Here is a 20,718-nt window from a genome sequence, read left to right as displayed (position 1 = left end):
CGATGGCCAGGATGTGGAGCTCACCTTGTACCGTCGTTCGTAGTTACCGTATTGTATTTCGAGCTCGGTTTTAAACTTCCGCTGTGTGTTTGAGCTCTGTAGTTTTTTCTCAAAACTTTTATGTAAAACCGTGTTGTAAATTAATTTGAGAATCTCTGTATGCTTGTATCACCTGTGCTCGTCTTCGTGCGAGTCTTCTAGTGCAAATGTGATCCTGAAGTACATAATCGGGAATTACCCGACGGACTGCCGGATTACACCGATTTAAGTGCGTGGTAACTTGATTATTCATTAAGATGATAGTTAGCGCACTTAAGCCGGTTTAATTTAGGCGAGTCTGCTACACTAAGCATATTGGTGTTGATGCTTCATATACACGAGCACATGTACAAGATTCGGTATGTGCCTTCAAAACTTCTGTTGGCAGACTTCTTCACTAAGGCGGAGACAAGAGTATACCACAAGTTCTATCTCTCCAAACTCGGTGTCATTGATCCACCTTGAGTTTGAGGGTGTGTTAGATGTATATGTACTCTTTGTAGTTTCCCCATTGTATAAGGGGTTTGTGCATATTTCCTAATGTTTGTACATGTCTATATTCGATCCTAGAACCATCATATTGAACACAAGTTATTCATAACAGGCAGATCACATATGAAAGAACGGTCAAAGCTTAAGCTCATCAGAGGAAGAACATAAAGAAAGAACGAAGGAAATCTCATCCAAGATTTTCAACATGTTACATTTGATAACAGAATACTAGTACACAAGGTTGGAAATAGCGGGCTATGAAATTTAGCGATAACCTTCTCTAAAAGCTATAGAATAGCTATAACGGGCTATAACGAAAGCTAAATCATTTAGCGGAATGATAAAATAATAAATAATCTCATATAAATTATAAGTATCGTTGGTCTAACACCTAAAATTTGAGTCTAACACGTCTCTTAACTACCCAACAGTACCCAATTGACATTTAGCACTGCTAAGTCTCACAAAAATCTATTTAGTGGACATTTAGCATGGCTAAATCTCATAAAACCTCCTTTAGCGGATATAGCGGACAAATGTTGTATAGCGTAGCGATAGATCTCCTAAAAAGCTATAAAAAGTTATTAGGGATGTATTAGCGGGCTATAGCGAGGCCATAGCGGGCTATTTCCAACCATGCTAGTACAACAACGGGTTCAACGTAATTAACCAGCAAAAAACGATATTTTTAGGTACCATTTTGTGCTGTATGATTGTAACATCAAATCTCAAATCTCTTTACTCTTCAGGTGAATTCAGCTAATACATGATGAAACTCATATTCCATACAGGTTAAAGGTGTACTGGTTTCTGGCATCTCTATTTTGATTGTTCATTGCCACAACTAATAATTGTACAGTTTCCATCCCTAATGATTATATTTGTAAGCATATTCGAAGATCTAGATCTTCAGCAGCCTGTCTGTTATGTCGCTTAATATACCAGACACCTGAAAAGGCAAGTTCTAGTGAGAACAAGGTCATGGCATCCAGAAGGAAACAGCTATTAACTGTGGTTCCTCTTGGCATCAATATTGATGTATTCTTGTTTATTTTGCATTATCAGTAATATAATACAATCAATTACCAAACAGAATGTAACTACACAGTAAACTTTACTATTAAGTAGTAAAGGACCAAATGCTATAGAAAATTTGCAACGTAAAAACTAGTGCTAGTCATTGACCATGATACTTTAGTACTATGAGACATTTGCAACGTAAATATGTTTTTGATGAAATGGCAACAAATATGTTGGAGAAAGAAAGTTTGCAACTATTTGCATCAGTTGATTATTAGTGGCATTGTCTGCCATAGACAAGGCATCTGATTTTCCTTGTATCACCTATTGTTCTTTCTGATTTCACTTCTTGAACCGAAAATAATTATGTGGAATAGTGTAGATAATCAGTACAATATATTTATACAGGGTAGTCGGAAGCATGCAAGTGGATGCAAGTGGAGTGTTGTTTAGCTTTCGTTGATCCAATGCCCTAGACCAATTGATAGGCACCAAATGCACAAAGGAAAAAGGTAATGACTAGTAAGCGAGCATGATCTGCTAGTCTGCTCATATTAGGTATAGGTGGCATGTATGCAGAGTCCAATACTTTGCTTGTGTCCTACCACTTAGCATTTAACCTGACCAGTAGTGATGTTTTGAGTTGATTTCAGTTACTTCTCACTTGTTACAATTTTCTTTATTATTTTGTAATTTTCAGGATCATTACATAGTATCACACTATTTGTATTTTTAGTATTTTCAAATCATGTCCTTTTCAAAAAAAAAAACTTTCACAGAACTTTTCTTATTCACTGGAGAAATTCTTTAGTGGCTCCGATCACCCAACTCTAAAATTTATCAGACTTAAGCTGGCATGGTAGCATAAAAATAATGAATTGATGCATTATGCATATTGGCAATCAGATACAGCAAGACATGCATATTACATCAATGATACTGGTACTGGCAGTTAGATCTCTAGATCTATGCACATGAACACGTTGTTTTTGTCTTAGTGTACCATACAATTTGATATACTAGTAACCAAATATCATTGCATCAGGATGAAAGGCATGCACAGCTTAGGGTATAATACAGGTACATGAATGAAACATATTTAGTCCAAGTGCAGCATATAATGGTGATCATGGTAAAACAAATATAGGATATTTAAAAATGGAGCGCTTGTTAAAAATTACAACTGCTGCATCCTGGGAACCTTATTACAGCTATGTCAATTCTTTTTTCCTAAATAACTGAAATAGCAGTGTGTTGACTATTACCTGCAAGAGGCAACTAGGAGCTGCAATACAGCTTTGAAAAATGATGTCGACCTTTTCCATGAGCTTGTGAGAAATTGGTGTGATCAAATGAATGCAGTCTTCTGAAATTTCTACAGCTCTGATAAACCCTGAAAACCCAACTCAGCATAAGTAACAAGAAATTAATATCTGGACATCAACATGCCACCAATGATAGCTAAACTAAGCTAAAATTAGACATACCCAGTCCAATGCAGCAAGGAGTGGAACTTTCAGTTGATAGAGGAGGAGAGGCACTGGTTGAAAGACCAACAATTGTACCATTCAAGAAGTGATGCGCATCAGTTCGAGAAACCTGAAAACACATCCCTGGAATTATATATCAACAACTTAATACAGAATCCTAAAATTAGAATTTTCCTAGAGAAATGATGGATATCATAATAATTGTATCTCAGTAGAAGAATGGATAGCAGATATAATCTTCCATTTGACAGGTTATGGACATTGTATGCTAGTAGACTTATTATTTTTTATGCTCTAGATCCTCAAAATTGTGTTGTAGTTAGCCACCATACATTTGTAGAATAAGTTGTATTATCCAAGATCGAAAGGAATGCATAATACGTTCTATATGTCCATTTGACATCACCCCGTTTAAGAAACATTCATGTATGTGCTAACTCTTTAGGATTCTTATGCGTGCGGCACTAATTATTGGAGAGAATTATTGCTGTATTCCTCCAAACCCTAGATGGATGGGTATATATAGACCTATACATGGGCCTCTTAACGGGCCTCTATACATGGGCTCAATGTACTCCAACACCCCCCCCCACCCCGCAGTCTGAACTACCGGCGCAGCGGTGTTCAAGACTAGACAACAAGAAAGCTAACACCCCCCGCAGTCTGAACAACCGACGCAGCAGTGTTCAAGACTGGACAAGATGAGAGTACAAATAGAGTACAAAAGGCAAATACCCCCCTTAGCCACAACTAGCCACCGGCTACGTTGAGGCTGGATCGAAACTCCGAGAAGGTCGAGTAGGGCAGTCCCTTGGTGAAGATGTCAGCAAACTGGGAGGTAGTCGGGACATGGAGTACCCGAACATCGCCGATTGCGACTCTGTCGCGCACGAAGTGTAGGTCGATCTCCACGTGCTTCGTCCGCTGATGCTGGACGGGGTTGGTGGAGAGATACACGGCGCTGACGTTGTTGCAGTAGACGAGCGTATTCTTGGCGAGCGGGCTGTGGAGCTCCTCCAAGAGCTGTCGTAGCCAGGACGCCTCCGCCACGCCGTTAGCGACAGCCCGGTACTCCGCATCGGCACTGGAGCGGGAGACAACCGGCTGCCGCTTGGACGACCAGGAGACCAGGTTGCCGCCCAGGAAGACGGCGTAGCCGGAGGTGGAGCGACGAGTGTCCGGGCAGCCAGCCCAGTCAGCATCGGTGTAGACCACCAGCTCAGCAGAGGAGGAGCGGTGAAGCACCAGGCCGAGGTCCACAGTGCCACGGACGTACCGGAGGAGACGCTTCAGCGCAGCAAGGTGTGACTCCCTGGGATCATGCATATGGAGACAGACCTGCTGAACAGCGTAGGTGGGGTCCGGCCTGGTGAAGGTGAGGTACTGCAAAGCACCGGCCAGACTCCGGTAGGCAGTAGAATCAGCCACCGGATCACCCAGATCAGCAGACAGCTTCGCCTGAGTGTCGACTGGAGTGGAGCAGGGCTTGCAATCAGTCATCCCAGCCCGCTCCAGAATATCGAGGGCGTACTGCCGCTGGTGAAGGAGAAGACCATACGGGCGAGGCTCAACAGCGACGCCCAAGAAGTGGTGGAGCTGACCGAGATCCTTCATAGCGAACTCCTGCTGTAGAGAGGAGATGACACTCTGAAGCAACTACTGACTGGAAGCTGTGAGTACAATGTCATCGACATATAGCAGCAGATATGCAGTCTCATCCCCACGGCGGTAGATGAAGAGAGACGTGTCAGACTTGGCCTCGGTGAACCCCAGTGTCAGTAAGAACGTGGCGAACCGAGAATACCAAGCCCGTGGAGGCTGCTTCAGTCCATAGAGACTTGTTGAGCCGGCAGACCATATCCGGACGACTCGAGTCGACAAATCCCGCAGGCTGAGAGCAGTAAACAGTCTCTGAAAAGGTGTCGTGAAGAAACGCATTCTTCACGTCCAGCTGGTGCACAGGCCAAGTGCGTGAGAGCGCAAGCGAGAGGACCGTGCGCACCGTAGCGGGCTTCACAACGGGGCTGAAGGTCTCATCATAGTCCACACCAGGCCGCTGAGTGAACCCCCGGAGAACCCAGCGCTCCAGTGTGCCGTCAGCCCGACGCTTGTGCGTCCAGATCCACTTGCCAGTCACCACATTGCAACCAGACGGACGCGGCACGAGGTCCCACGTTTGGTTGGCAAGAAGAGCCGCGTACTCCTCTTCCATCGCGCGACGCCAGTGGGGATCCGCCAAGGCGTCGCGGACAGAGGAGGGTACCGGAGAGACCCGCGGCTCTCCCTCGGTGGCGGAGAGAGTCGCGGCCTGGGACGCCATCCGCCGAGTCACCATGGGATGGATATGCCGAGGATCCCGATGGATGACCGGCGGGTGGTACACTTCCTGCTCGGCTCGAGAGGGAGCCGGACGAGGCGGCGGCGGCGACGACTCTGGTGTCAGCGTCGCAGGAGTCTCCAGAGCAGAAGGCGGCGCCGGTGTCGACGCCGAACGACGCCGATACACCTGCACCGGCTCAGCGTACCGCTGCGGCGTCGGGTTCGGCGCCGAGCGACGCCGGTACACCTGCACCGGCTGAGCGTACCTCTCAGGTGCAGGGGAAGGCACCGGGGCCGCGCGTGGCTAATCGGGAAACACCGGGTCCGTGCGCGGCACGACCGGAGGTCCGGGGGCCGCGCGTGGCGCGACCGCGGGCACCGGGGCCGCGCTCAGCGCAGCAGGGATCGCCGGAAGCGGTGTCGGTGCGCCGGGAAAACCTGCAGGAAAAGGACAGACAGGTAACGGCGGCTGAACCACCGGGTCAGTCGGAAACAGAGACGCCAGCTCGGGATCAGAAGAAGGTGTGGAGGAGGGGGAGTAGGGGAAATCCGACTCATCGAAGACGACGTGTCGGGAGATCAGAACGCGGCGAGAGGTGAGGTCAAAGCATCGGTACCCCTTGTGGTCAGGGGAGTACCCGAGGAACACACAACGAGTCGAGCGGGGCGCCAGCTTGTGAGAAGCGGTGGCAGAGGTGTTAGGGTAACACGCACACCCGAAGACCCGAAGGTGGTCGTAGCGAGGAGGGGTACCGAAAAGAGCGTGGTGTGGAGTGGGAGCAGGAGAAGCAGTGGACGGAAGGCGGTTGAGCAGGTAGGTGGCGGTGTGGAGGCTCTCAGCCCAAAAGCGCGGGGGGAGAGAAGCCTGGATCAGAAGGGTGCGCACGACATCGTTCGTCGTGCGAATCATCCGCTCAGCCTTGCCGTTCTGAGGGGAGGTATACGGACAAGACATACGCAGCTGAACACCCCGAGACAGGAAGAAAGACCGGGAGGTAGAGTTATCGAACTCCCGCCCGTTGTCACACTGGACGGCCTTAACGGTGAGGCCGAACTGAGTGGACACCCAGCCAAAGAAGTGGAGAAGGGTGGGGAAGGTCTCAGACTTGGCGCGCAAAGGGAAAGTCCAAGAGTAATGAGAGAAATCATCAACAATGACCAGATAATATCTATAGCCAGACATGCTGAATACAGGAGATGTCCACAGATTACAGTGAATGAGATCAAAAGCATGCGTAGCATGCGAAGAAGAAAGAGAAAACAGAAGTCTAACATGACGACCTAACTGGCACGCATGACAGAGGTGCTCAGCAGGAGCCCTAGTACATGTAACATCGGTACTACGGCGGAGCTGAGCCAAAACGTCGCGACCGGGGTGACCCAGCCGGCGGTGCCAGGTGGTGGAAGAAGGCGTCACGGCAAAAGCAGAAGACGAAGAAGCCGAAGGTGAGGCAGCGGAAGCAGAAAGCCGAAGAGTGTAAAGGGGCCCGGGCTGTCACATCGGAGGAGCGGACGCCGGGAAGCCGAATCATTCACAGTAAGACGGTAAGACCAGAGGAGTCAAATTCGATAGAACAAGAGTTGTCAGCAGTAAAATGACGAATAGAAAGAAGGTTATGAACCATTTGAGGAGCAACAAGAACATTAGAAAGACGAGGAGCAGAACCCACGGCGGTGACAGGAAGGCAAGACCCATCACCAACCATGATAGAAGAAGGACAAGAGGGGTGTGGGGGGCGGACAGAAGATAGGATACCAGCATCGGGAGTGGTGTGGAACGAGACACCCGAGTCGGCGATCCACTCGGTGCTGGTCGGCGGCGTCAGTCCCATGGTGCTGAAGGACCGTGCCAGAGCGGCCTGGTCCCACCCCCCAGGCCAGGTCGGCTGCTGGCTGGCTGAGCGGGCGGGGTCCAGGATGGCGCGAAGAGTGGAGCAGCACCAGTGAACATGGCCGCTGGCTGGAGCTGAGGACGAGGCCCCCCTCCCGGACCCTGGAATGGCCACATCAAGACGCGCCCTGACCATGGGTTGCTGAAGGATGGCCAGGGCGTACCTCCAGCGGTAGGGGCAGGAGCGGGAGCCAGAGCCGGTGTCGGCGCGCCCCGACGGCCCCCACCAGTACCGGTGCTCCCAGAAGCAGGGCCATCAGTGCCACCACCACCACCACGTCGCCGGCGACGTCCACGGCACCCCTCCTCCGGTCTGCCCGGCGGGAGCAGCACCAAGGAGGGAGGTGGCAGGAGCAGCGGAGGAGGCCGATGGAGTAGCAACGAGCGCGGCGGGGGTGGGCGAGGACGATCCGGGTGCGAGACCCCTGGTGATCTCCTCGAGGGCAAGGTCGTTCCGGACCTGCAGGAAGGTGGGGAAGGGCCTCTGGAAGGCGATCCAGCCCTTCAGGTGGTCGTAGGTGCCGCTCAGGCCCCGTAGGACATTGAGCACCAAGACCCGATCGGACACCGGATCCCCGAGGTCATGAAGAGCATCGGCCATGCTCTTCATCCGCCGGCAGTACTCACCGACGGAGAGGTCCCCCTGCACGAATGTGCGGAAGGTGGCGTCGAGCAGGAGGGCGCGGTACTCGGCGTTGCCGAGGAACTGCCCCTCGAGCGCCACCCAGGCCTGCCGCGCGGTGCCGCCGTGGGTCCTGACGAGGTCCTGAAGATCCAGGGAGATGGTCCCGAAGATCCAAGACAGGGCGACGCTGTCGAGGCGCAGCCACGTAACGTCCCGCGCCTCGATCGGCGAGTCAACGAGGACGTGGTCGTCGAGGGCGTAGCGACGGAGGGTGAGGAGGACCTGGTCCCGCCAGCGGCCGTAGGAGGAGGATGCTTAGTCGAGGAGGATGGAGACCAGGACCCTGATGTTCTGGACGCCGGCGGCCTGGAGGTGGAGCTGGACGACCATGGGGTCGGTCGGGTCGTACCGGGCTCCAGAACCAGCGGGCGGGGCTCGGCGGGAGGAAGAAGCGCCGGGCTCGGGAACGGCGAGCTGGCTGGAGGACACGCGGAAGAGGTGCTCCGCCTCGGCGACCCGGAGAGCGGAGGCGTCGGCCGCGGCGCGCTCGTGCTCCCAGGCGAGAGCAGCCGCGCGAAGCCGCTCCTGGGCCGCCGAAGCCTCCGACTTGGCGGCGAGGAGGGCCGCGGCGAGTGCGGCGTCGGCCTGCGGCCCGCGGAGGGTGACGGCGGAGAGCGGCGCATCCTCGGGCGACATCCCGAGCTCGGTCCAGGCGGCATCAGGCGCGGCGTCGGCGGCGGGCTGCTTGCTCGCGGCGATGGCGGCCCGGCGGGCCGCGTTGGCGGCGTCGGGATCCTGCAGCAGCGGCAGCGCGGCCGGATCGGCGCCCGCGGCCTGCAGCAGCTGTGCCGCGGCCCGCAGGACGGCCGGATCGACGGCGGCGGCGCGCTGGGCAGCAGCAAGGGCACTCTGGGCGGCGGCCGTAGCTGCGGCAGCCTCGGCCGTGGGCCGCTGCGTCCCAGGCTGCAGCTACAGCGCCTGCGAGGCAGTGCCCTGCTGCAGGGGAGGTGCCTGCGCGGCAGCGCTAGGCTGCAGGAGAGGGGCGCTCCCCTCCGCGCCCAGGGGAGGTGCCTGCGCGGCGGCGCTCGGCTGCAGGAGAGGGGCCTGGGCGGCGGCGCTCCCCCCGCGCCCGCAGACCCCCCCACGCCGGCACCCCCGACGGCGGCGGCAGCAGCAGCTGCCGGATCCGGCAGGGGCGCACCATCCGGCAGCGGCTGTGAGGCGACGAGGGCGACGGCGCGGCTCCCGGCACCCGCGCTCGCGCCGGCTGCTGCAGCGCCGGCGGCGGCGGGCTGCAGGACGGGTCCTGCAGCGGGCCGGATCTGCGGCCAGGAAGTCGCTGCGGTCTAGGCAAGGGAGGCGGCGGCGCCAGCAGAGCTCGGCGCGGCAGCAAAGGAAGGTGAGGGAAGGGGAGGGAAGGAGGAAGGGGAGAGGAGGGACGGCGCCGGGAGGGGCGGCGCCGGCGGCCGGCGGCCGGCCATGCCAGCCAGCGGCGGCGGCTGGGAAGGGTGGAGGAGAGGAAAAAAGAATTTAGGCTGATACCATATTGGAGAGAATTATTGTTGTATTCCTCCAAACGCTAGATGGGTGGGTATATATAGACCTATACATGGGCTCAATATACTCCAACACTAATGAAAAATGAGAATGTTTGTTTTTCTCGAACACACAGGAGATCTGCCTATCAATATATTAAGAAGAAGGGGGGTGAGAACACCCAGGGTACACAGGTTTTGTTGGTTTTTCGGGGGAAACAAAACCTGTAGAAATAAACCCCACACACACCAAACTATCACTCTATTACCCTAAACTTTTTGGCTAGACCCAAGATCAGGACAACAATCCTACCCAGCTGGTAACTGGAAGAGGATGTGAGTAATTCCTCGAGCCCCAGCAAAATCCCACAGTTGCAGCTCCTCCCTGATTGAAGAAAGAACCCCATTCAGGTTTGGCTGCAGTCCCTCAAAAACACAGCGGTTGCGGTGGTTCCACAGCGACCAAGCCACCAAGATTATAGTTGAGTTAAGCCCCTATTTAACCAGGCCATCCACCCTGCTGTTCACCTTGTCCCACCAATCATCCAAGGAGTTATCATCAGGTTGCGGGGCTAATGCCTGCAAACCGAGTCCTTGTAGAATACTAAACCACAACTGTCGCAAAAAGACACATTGCAGCAGCAAATGGTTTATTGTCTCCTCTTCTTGATCACAGAAAAGGCAATGTTCAGGATGGGCAATCCCTTCATAGCTAGTTGATCGGCTGTCCAGCACCTATCATGTGCGACTAGCCACATGAAGAATTTACATTTAACCGGGGCCCAACTTTTCCAGATCCTTTCCCATGGTCGAACTGAATGGCGCCAATAAACATAGCTTCATAAGCTGATTTTGCTGAATACCTTCCAGAGGCTGAGAATTGCCAAATGTGAGTGTCTTCTATCTCTGGTTGTAACACAACATCAGATAATAAATCCCACAGGGCTAGGTACTCAGCCAGGACATCTACAGTTAGGGCCCCTCTTATGTCCGATATCCATCTCATTTCAGTCATAGCCTCATGCACTGACCTTTTCCTTGCTCTGTTGGAAATGGTGCCAAAGAAGTGAGGCACAATCCTATCCAGGCTCTGTCCATGCATCCAGCGGTCAATCCAAAATAATGTATTCGTGCCATTTCCTACCTGAGTGATGATAGCCACACTAAAGAAGGATTTGACCGACTAGTGAACCTGAATTCGGAGGAAGGCCCATGGTTTGTTAGGTTCTGCCTTTTGTAACCAGAGCCACCTCATTCTTAGGGACCAGCCCAACCTAATTGCTGTATCTGTGAGATGCCTAGTCCAGCTAGTTCCTCAGGTCGAGTAACCTTGGGCCAAGCCAGCAAACAGTGAATGTGAGATCAGCTTTGTCACATGTTCTAATGTATTGTTGGCATGTGATACAGTGAAGTGCTGAATTTGGCGACGGGTTAGCTAAAGGATCACTACGTCATACAAAACCAAAGTTTGACAACAATCTAAATGAAGCTAGAAAGGTAGAAAATCTCACCTGGCAGTGTAGATCAATAACATGTATTTTTGACAGATGAAGTTGAAACGGATGTACAGAAGCAAAGCCTTGAATTAAATCACTCAAACTGAAGATGTTGAAGTCTCTAGGTAAGCACTGCCTGAAGTAAGCGGTCAGCCTGAGTTCTCGAATAATCCTTGCCTCTTTCTTTACTAACAAACTGCATTTAGGAGCTACCATTAGTAAAATTAAAAAGTCCAAAAACATATTGATTATACAACCAAAGACTTACTAGCGAGGAGAATTATGTGCTGCACGAATTTTGAATAAATTAACAGGTGGAGATTCATCAAATTTATTCATCCAAAACGTTCCACATGGTAAATTTTTATGCTCTACTGTTGTAGATACCCGAATAACATGAGTTGGGGATACATATTTCAACATCTCAGTTAGCACATGAAGCCCAGTACCTGAATTGTACATAGACCGGGCAATGAGTTTAGAAGAAAAAATGAGATTCAATAAAGCAGATTTTATCATTAAGAAACATCCCCCGCTAGTACCAAGAACAAGAACAACGTGAGGAAGGAGTAATGAAACCTCACCTTTTATCCATCCTGATGTATTGATAACAAGTGGTATAGCTGATTTCTTGGGATTATCAACATCACGAAAGCAATAGAACTCTTTGAGGAAATAGTCATAAAGGTCAAATATGTAGGTCAAGAAAAGTTTTGGGTTTCTTTTTGCACAGGCATCGCCGAAAAAGAAGCACCTAGAATTTTTTTCATCAGATCTTAATTAGACAGCTTCCAGAAGAGCACTGATTCATTCGCTGCTACATGATAGAGATGGGAACTATTGTGCAGGCACAAAAATGCAATGATGTATTCTGAGTGTGCAAAACTTTAATCCCTAGCTAAAAAAAAATCTGCACTTCTTCAGTTACTATTGGACACCTTAAGACTCTGAACAGGCACATCTTCCATATGTGAAATTAGCAGAAAATAGGAGCTTTTATATTTCCAGCATCCACAACATTTTCAGAAATAGAAAACAAACCATTGAATCATAGGATGGCAAAGAAGGAACTCTACCAAAGAATGCAGGAATTGTTTCAACAAATGAATTAAGTTAATCATATGTGATATCATCATCTTTTTTAGGGTAATGTGACAATTCATCTTCGGCTAACTGTAGATAGCATCAGGCATTCAGAAGTGATAATGATCATACCACAAATCCTTACCTCTTTGGATTGCGCAGATACAGAATTGTCAAATCTGCAATCATACAAAGGTAACAAAATGTCTAATCAATTACAACAAATCAAGAAGAGGAACATTGTTGGAGAGAAGTCTCAATATAACACCTTTAGTCTGTTCCTCAAATACATGAAGTGACACAAACCCTGGAGGAGTGAATTCAGGCTGACCAACATCAATATCCAGGTATCCGACATTTCTGTACCTGTGTATGTGAAATAATCACAAGAACTGAAATGAAGAAAATAATCTAGTAATAAATTCAAAGTGCACATGCCATGTTCTATAGTGGCAGCAACTAGCTTAACATTGTGACAATTAACAATGAAAACAGATTACCATCTTGTTAGTAATTTAATACTAGACTGAGCAAATGACAAAAGGAAAAACGCAAGTATAAACAGACCCAACTAGTTCTGGCCATAATAAACACTTCACTCACCAACTTACAAATACTACAACAAAGACACTAAAATCAAACAAAAACCAAGTCAGGATAGACTTTCTAGAAACCAACAACAATGCAACATTGCTAGAACTGAACTAAACCAAACAAATAACATTGTCACATTTCTGTAGTTCCAAGCAACACTGAACAATTAGAGTTATATAACTACTTTATGACAATTCTAATAGATCAGGTTTGGGATCAGAGTCATATCAAAATTTCTGCTACGTAGCTGTTTTCCAACTCAAATCTGTTTCGAGATTAATATCATCAATCAATATTACCTAAACTGTATTTTGCAACATGTGCAATCAACTTCAGACTTAGTTTGACAAATCATATCTAAGAAACTTGTAGCATAAGACTAACTAAAGTTAATGTGGTGCTGCCTTTGGCTATGCTAGTATGCCAACTAGAATTATGCTAACATTTCATTCAGCTACATATACCAATGCTTCTAATTTGTTCTTCTTCAAAGAAGGATTATTCAATAAGATTTTTCAGATCAGTAAGGATGCTTACAATTTGTTCTCCTTCTAAATAGACTAAAGGTTATGAACTAGATTCTAAGATGTGCATCCAAAATATATAAGATACTAGTTTAATAAGTAAAAAAGGAAACATATTCAACACAATACTAAATGCTTATTTTATTTTCAGAATATTTATTTTTAATATATATGTAAGATTGGGTATAATGCATGGGATGTATTGCTTGAGCCCTTTGGGCTCATTATATAGGAGTACATGGCTTGGAGGGCAAGTAGCCTCTCTTAGAGATAAGGAAGGTTATCATGGGATTACAATCAATCCTAAACTAACCATATCCGGAGTTGCCTAATATACTCTAACATCTCCTCACAGTCACAACGGGATGACGCAAACTACGAGACTGGAGAATAAGCCAAACAGATGACATCCCCCGCAGTCACAACTGTGGATACGCCGCGGATGTTGTGGTTGGAATGGGAGCCGAAGAGGCTTGTCAAGCAGATGGTAGCCCCTTAGTGCTGAAGTAGCCGAGGTCGAGGTGGACGTGGTCGAAGCTGTGGAGGAGGGCGCGGATCTAAAGCGTCAGGAAGGCGCCTGAATACACAAAATCAGCAGCTTCTTGCCGACGGGTTCAGCTGGACGTTGAGACGATTGCGATGGTAGATGGTGCAGCTAAAGAGTGCGACTGCATCTTCCTTCAGCAACATCAGCGTCGGTGTCCGCGAGCATGCGACAATAGGCACGGACTCGGATCGAGAGCCAGCGTGACGAGGACCGGCAGCATGGGTAGTGCCACCGCCTAAAGAAGGCGACGACATCGGCGATGATGGCTTGACCACGAGCGTCGATGCTGCCGCATGTGAGGGTGTGCAGCAACAACCTTGATCTCGTGAGTGTCGACAGTAGAGCAGCGATGAATGGCAAGAGCGACGCAACCCGATCTCTGATCGAGAAAAAGAAAAATAGCAGCAACAGGATAGACCTCTGGGTACAATCTTGGGTGCACCTAGCTAGATGCTCTCACCTTCATCCTCATCTTCCCATCGGGAAAGAATAAAGAGGGAGCGGAGGAGCAAGTCCCACCCAGCAGGCGAGCCTGGCGGGGCAGAGTGCGTCCCAAGCAGCGCCTCCTCTTCAGTGGCGTGGCAGCCAGCAACCCCAAGAGCCGCCCTGCAGCCGCGTCCGCGCGCTCAAGGCAGCAGCAGAGGCAGTGCAGAGGGAGAAAGGGGCCAGCCGACCCGACGATGCGGAGGAGAAGGCTAGTGAGGCAGGGCGGGAGGGGTAGAGCCCCACGGCACTGCGGCCCCGCGGCGAGCCCATGGCGACGCTGTGCCTGACGAGGATGACGAGTGGCGCAGCCATGGATCCAATCGGCGACGGGGAGAGGTAATCCCCGGCGCGGTGGATCAGAGGGATCCGCCGTGCATCCTACGAGGGCATTGCCCCCGACGGAGATCAATCTCCCCAGGGGCGGTGCGAGGGCAGTGGAAGCAGAGGCCTAGGGTTAGAACCTAATCTCATGATACCATGTAAGATTGGGTATAATGCGTGGGATGTATTGCTTGATGCCTTGGGATGATTATATAGGAGTACATGGTTTGGAGGGCAAATAGACTTTCCTAGAGATAAGGAAGGTTGGGTAGATAAGGAAAGTTATCCTAGGATTACCATCAATCATAAACTAACCATATCCGAAGTTGTCTATTATACTCTAACAATATAAATACTGTTCTAATTTTTTTTCTAAATATATGTTCAGCCAATCAAAGTCCGAGCTAGGTTCTTACTTGAATAGTGTTTCATTTGATCACCATAAAAAGAATGAAATATGAATTTTACCTAGAAGATATTGTATAAGAGAGTAAAATTCGAATTTTGAAAGCAGAGGCCGCACACCAACCGTATCTCATTAGGTCCTAAATTACCAAAGCTATGATAATTGATAAGAGAACACGTTATCATTATTCAGTAGTACATCTCCAGCAGAGGAAATTCAGAACAGAATGTGCAATGCTCTATCGCAGAATCTATTGCAATTAACCAGAAACCATGGCACGAAGCACATAGGTAGACAGATCCATTTGTATATGTGTATCACTCATAACGTCTCGGTAGTTGGACGAGAGCACGAAGCAGCACCCGCCGATTCCGAGCAAAACGAACTCCCGAACGCGTTCTTCACAGGCATTCGTCCCACCACAGGGGAAGGGCAGGGGCGCTTGGCTTACCTTGCGATGAGGGTGTTGAGCATGATGCGGGAGAAGGCGGACTTGCCGCTGTTACCCGGGCCGCACACCGCGACGATGGGCGGCGGACAGGTGCAGGAGTCGTACGCCACCGCCTCCGCGGCCTCCTCCCATTCCCGCTCCCTCTGCGCCGCTTCCTCCTCCACTCCGGCAGCGGCGGCGCTGCAGCCGCCTCCCGTATCCATCAATCTCACCCTCTGGCCTCTTCCACTCACACATGCGACCCTCGCCGGGGACTTGAGGAGTGCTTAAATATCCGAGGGTCATGCTGGTTGCGACGAGGTGGTGCAAGTTTCGGCCGGCTGTACGGCGGGGTGGGACTGTACGAGGTGGAGACGGCGAGGTCCGCGTGTAGGGAGAACAGCGGCGCCCAGCTGCCCACTAGTCGGTGCGTCGGATAAATGTTACTGTGTTTCGGCCACGTGGGACGGTGGGTGCAGGATGAATGTCCCGGATCGGGGATCACCCTATTAATCGTCGGCAGTGATGGCCATGTGTAGAGTGATATGATACTCAAGTCCTTTTTTTAATTATGATAGTTCTAGATTCTGTTTCACACTAATAGGACAAAAATTATAACCAGCACTTGAATATCATCGTATATGCGACAAGAAATTTTAAAAAATATAATTGAAAGGATCTGGTTCAAATCACTTAACCTCTTGATACGTGGGTCTTGTTTGGATGCATAGGGATAATAATTAGTCCTCCAAAATCTTACTATTCAGAGTACTAAACAGATTAATGATAAAACTCATTCCATAATCTCTAGGCTAATTTGTAAGACGGATCTAATAAGCATAATTAATTCTTGATTTGCTATAGTGATGGTACAGTAAACATCTGCTAATCATGGATCAACATATCTCAACTTTATTTAGCAAAAAAACTGACCAAATTAAATTAGCGTCAATGATCACAGAAAACACATTCGAAGCAATTTAATTAAAAAGGAATTTATAAATGCATGCACACGTAGCACGTATGTCTGAGTTGGTTTCTAGGATGGAGATGCTAAAAGAAGTACAATAATAGAGGAGTCAACAAAAAACGACCTTCAGTTCCATCAGAAAATCATGAGAGCTAGCATTTCTTGCACGCGGTAGATAGAGTGTTCAGTATGGCTTTCGCGCTTACCTCCCTATGTAATTCTCAAACATTATTAACAAAGTTATCTTTTTATCTTTATATAGGGAACATATCAGGTGCAAACCATCTTCTCCATGCAAACTATACGAACTTCAATCTGGATCACCAGATCAACATCAAAGGGCGCGGAGGAGTGGGAGGGGAATTTGCAAAAGTGTGATTATCCAATCCAAAGACGTACCCCTTGGATGTTGATCCGGTGGTCCAGATTGAAGTTTGCTTAGTTTGCACGGAGGAATTAGTTTGCACATGATATGTTCCCCTTCGTATAAGCATATATATAGTTCATATACTGTGGTGTCACCTTCTTTATCTTTATATAAGCATATGTATAGTTCATATGGTGCGGTGTCACCTATATGTTCTTTATGTAGTTTATACTTATAACGTATACCTTGCATGATTAGATGAGTAATACTTATACCATATACTTTCACAATACTTATAACATATACCTTGCATGATAAACTTTCACCATTCTCTGTGCATTTGAGCACCTAGCGGGTCTAAAAATTAATTTCTATAAGAGCGAAACCTTCTGCTTTGGTGAAGAAAAGAATTGTGAAAGTCAGTATATGAAACTATTTGGATGCAATCCAGGCACTTTCAATTCATTATTTAGGCATTCCAACCCACTATAGGAAATTGTTTAATAACGATTGGACGAAGATCCAAGAACATTTTGAAAAATGACATAGTAGTTGGAAAGGAAAAATCTTTCAATTGGAGGTTGCTTTGCACTTATCAACTCTGTTCTTACCAGTTTACCCATGTATATGAAGTCCTTCTTTGAAATCCCAAAAGGGGTTCACAAAAAGTTGGATTACTTCCGCTTTAGATTTTTTTTGGCAAACTAACGAACACAAAAGAAAATATTGGCTAACAAAATGGTATATCCTGTGTCAACCGAAGGACCAAGGGGAACTAGGGATACATAATCTAGAACTAAAAAAACGTAGCCTTGCTCAGTAAGTTGCTTTATCATTTGTTAACAACAGATGGTACATGACAGTAGATCATATGCAATAAATATCTAGGGACTAAGCCACTGGTATAATTCCAATGGAAGAGCGGAGATTCGTATTTTTGGACAAGTCTAATGAAGGTCAAACGAGACTTCCTAAGATTTGAAACCTTCATAATAAAGGACAGGTCTCAAGTAAAATTCTGAGAAGACATATGATTAGGCAATAGATCTCTACGAGACCAATACCCTCAACTTTATAACATAGTTAGGAAAAACAAGATACAGGCCTGAGGTACTACCTACAAAGATTCCAAACCTATCTTGGCGTAGAGATCTTATTGGCAAAAAGTTTGCAATGTGGAAAAATCTCGCCTCACGTCTGCCAACAATGGAGCTAAGTCAAGAGAGATGATTTCAAATGGAATTTAGACCAGTCAAGTGTTTCTACAGTAAAATCACATTATCTGAGATTAATCCAACAAAAGAATTTGGAAACTAAAAGCCCCACTTAAGATAAATTTTTTTCAATGGTATCTTAAGCGAGGTGTCATTCTTACAAAAGATAATCTAGCTAAACGGAACAGGTAATGCTTTTATCATGAAAATGAAATGATACATGTTTTTGACTGCCGATCGATTCACGTGAATGGTATGGGATTCGGTCTATGCGGCCTGGGGCATACTCAAACCTCGCAACATATCCAGTATGTTTGGGAGCTGGCTAACACTATACCACAGCCCCAATATACCGACTACGTTGGAGTCGGTATAAGCCTCTGTACCGACCAACCATCTGTCGGTATAGAGTTATACCGACTCTACATATCTGTCGCAGCAAGTGGCGTCGGTATAAAGTTATACCGACCGACATCACTATACCGACTGATCCTTCGACGCGATAGTTGAGTTTTACCGACCGATGGTTCAACACGATAGTTTATGTGGATAAAAAAATGTGAGAGCTGAGCAGTTAGTACATATTTCATATTGAGCTTCAAAGGTTCATTCATCATATACACAAGGAGCCAAGCAATAAACATACATGTTCCTAACATATGTCATCCTTTTACATAGCTGATAACATATTTGACCAAAATTTCACTACAGCTATAAGAGATGAGCTCACCATCTCATCTATTTCATCTAGAGACAAGATTACCCTCCAAAACCATTCTAGGCCAAACGTCCTGCATAAACATGTAAGTTCAGTATACTGGACAGTGCCATCAATGTATAAGGTCTTGACATAGTCTGTTCTTTGCTTGGTTTATAATTGTAGTTTTCTGCTACTACATTGTTTTAAGATGACAAGGAAAGTAAAATTCTAACTGACATCATCTACTAACTTGTGAAGGCTACTTAGGAAGTCCATTTGCCTTGCATATAGCTTGCATTCCCACCCTGAGAAATCAGTAATATGTACAGAGATGAGCACTGTCTAAAATCATGAGCCTCAAAATTTGGAATGCATACAAATTTACAATTGCAAAAAGAAAACTGAAGATTACAAATACATTGGTTTGTTCATATAATAAGAAGCATCGAGTCACACCAGCTAAATGGTGATTTCACCCCTTTTAGTTTATAAGACCAGCTGGAGAATTAAATGGTGTGAAAAGAAATACCAGTTATACTTACCATCTATGATACTGTTGTAGAGAATAAGTTTTGTGATAATGAAGCTAGTATGAATATAATTTGCAGTTATGTTGGGCAGTTGGCATCCTCTTCCTATTAGGAAAAATACTGGATCATTGATGGGCTGAAAAATAGCTATGGAACATTGTAACAAATGCAAACATTTTAGAAAAATAATGTTGGGCATCTGACCAAGTATCCATGTTGGAATGCATACAAATGTACAATACGACTATAGGAGCACTACATTCAGTTAGATTTTCGATCTCATAACTGCAAATAACTGCATTTTGTCAGTTTGTAAAATGTTCACAATTCTTAGATTATCAACAGAGCAATCCTACGAAGATCATATCAGTGTGTGCATCTTTAGAAATCTTACAGTGACTATGTAGGATGCTAATGTTCAATTGGATAATAGGCTGAAGAATGATTTGTAGCAAATGTTCTGACCTGAACTTATGTCTGTTTCTGTAGAACATAGTCACAAAGCTTTGTTGTAAGAATGGTGGACACAAGCTAACCATTATTGTTCCATTCAGTAACATTGCAGATCAAGCCTTGTTCGTCCAATTAAAAGGGATAATCTTTGTAGCTAATAAGGTGAAAGAGTATCAGTTCAAGAACTTTTATTGCAGTGAAATTAAATGGTAGTATGCAGAAAACATTAAGATGCACAACACACATTCAGTTTAGTTTGCATCAAAATAACGAAAGAAAATTTTATATCACAGATTGAAACCTAAGATGAAAAATTAACTACTGCTTTAAGCCTTTAAGATAAAAATGTTATAAGATTAAGATAGAAATGTTATAAGATAAAAATGTTCAACCTGCGCCCTGAGAAAAAGAAAAACCAATCCATAAAACATTTCTCCAATACTGGAACGAGAGGAGGGAAGGGATTACCTCGGGGGATTCGTGGTACAGAAGGGGAAATTCATATGCAAACGGGATCTGAAGGTGGATCTAACTGCAAATCCGGCCACTGCCCAATGAGGAGATGCACGCCGTGACACAGTACGCCTCCCTGCAGAGAGAGAGGCTGGGTGTCCGGCGGCGCCGCTGCCCAGGGGCGAGGAGGCGGACGCCCTCCACCGGCGCTGGAGCTGGCTCGAGGAGTGGGTCGGCGCGCAGGCCCCCTTCGACAAGGACGTCCCCGTGGCGCACCAGTCGCCCTACAGCAGGGACGACGACGCCGCCGCCGCCAGGGACGACCAGCCGACCCGCTCGCCGGTATCGGCAGAAGCGACGCCGACCGCCTCGGCTGCTCGGAGCGGCGGTCCTTCGTCCGCGAGGCGCGCGCCGACGCGGGCGAGCTTGCGGCGGTTGATAGATTTGGGGGTGTGCGGCATAGCAGCAGAGTGATTTTAATATCCGACCGGTGTCGGGTAACCGCCGCACTCCGCTACATTTATACTGGACCGGTTTGTCCGGTTACCGGTCGGAACAGGTCGGAACAGGTGGAATTTAAATTTGAATTTAAATGACATAGTTCAATCGGTTCGTACCGGTATATCGGCCGATTAGACCGGTATACCGGCCTGTTTGATTGGTAACCGGTCGGTTTGCTTGGTAACCGGTCAAATTTAATTTTTTTTTCTTTTTTGGTTTAAATTCAAATGCC

General features: G+C 47.5%; 1 protein-coding gene and 1 long non-coding RNA gene across 6 annotated transcripts; both read right to left on the bottom strand.

Annotated features, from left to right (window-relative positions):
• Positions 1-1,196: 1,196 nt before the first annotated feature.
• LOC120706960 (polynucleotide 5'-hydroxyl-kinase NOL9-like) lies at positions 1,197-15,726 on the bottom strand. 2 transcript variants are annotated; one of them, XM_039991719.1, is made up of 9 exons: positions 15,320-15,726; positions 12,259-12,356; positions 12,136-12,169; positions 11,492-11,661; positions 11,181-11,356; positions 10,923-11,108; positions 3,039-3,150; positions 2,817-2,944; positions 1,197-1,480 (listed from the first exon to the last, which is right to left on the bottom strand). In XM_039991719.1, exons 1-9 carry the CDS (start codon positions 15,520-15,522, stop codon positions 1,433-1,435), a joined length of 1,155 nt encoding a protein of 384 aa, XP_039847653.1. In that variant the 5' UTR covers positions 15,523-15,726; the 3' UTR covers positions 1,197-1,432. The 2 variants fall into 2 exon arrangements, with proteins under 2 accessions (XP_039847653.1, XP_039847652.1); XM_039991718.1 differs by having other exon boundaries at positions 10,923-11,103; positions 11,176-11,356; positions 15,320-15,725.
• A 2,681-nt stretch (positions 15,727-18,407) lies between these two features.
• On the bottom strand, positions 18,408-20,460 carry LOC120706959. Of its 4 annotated transcripts, XR_005688590.1 has the most exons (5): positions 20,001-20,460; positions 19,545-19,686; positions 19,092-19,184; positions 18,787-18,854; positions 18,408-18,640 (listed from the first exon to the last, which is right to left on the bottom strand). It is a non-coding gene; the product is annotated as an uncharacterized LOC120706959 (long non-coding RNA). The 4 variants fall into 4 exon arrangements; XR_005688589.1 differs by having other exon boundaries at positions 19,545-20,460; XR_005688588.1 differs by having other exon boundaries at positions 19,092-19,686.
• Positions 20,461-20,718: the final 258 nt, after the last annotated feature.

This window comes from Panicum virgatum, chromosome 5K (assembly GCF_016808335.1).
Source record: "Panicum virgatum strain AP13 chromosome 5K, P.virgatum_v5, whole genome shotgun sequence".
Classification (NCBI taxonomy): Eukaryota; Viridiplantae; Streptophyta; class Magnoliopsida; order Poales; family Poaceae; genus Panicum; species Panicum virgatum.
The sequence above is the reverse complement of the archived record's forward strand: the minus strand, read 5'-3'. Positions and strand labels throughout refer to the sequence as shown.

Excerpts from the sequence above, each read along its gene's own strand:
- LOC120706960 (XM_039991719.1), bottom strand. The coding sequence starts at position 15,522 with ATGGATACGGGAGGCGGCTGCAGCGCCGCCGCTGCCGGAGTGGAGGAG. Across the intron at positions 11,109-11,180 it reads GTGCAGCACATAATTCTCCT|TGCAGTTTGTTAGTAAAGAA; the intron begins CGCTAGTAAGTC and ends GTAGCTCCTAAA. Across the intron at positions 2,945-3,038 it reads TCCTTGCTGCATTGGACTGG|GGTTTATCAGAGCTGTAGAA; the intron begins GTATGTCTAATT and ends TTGGGTTTTCAG.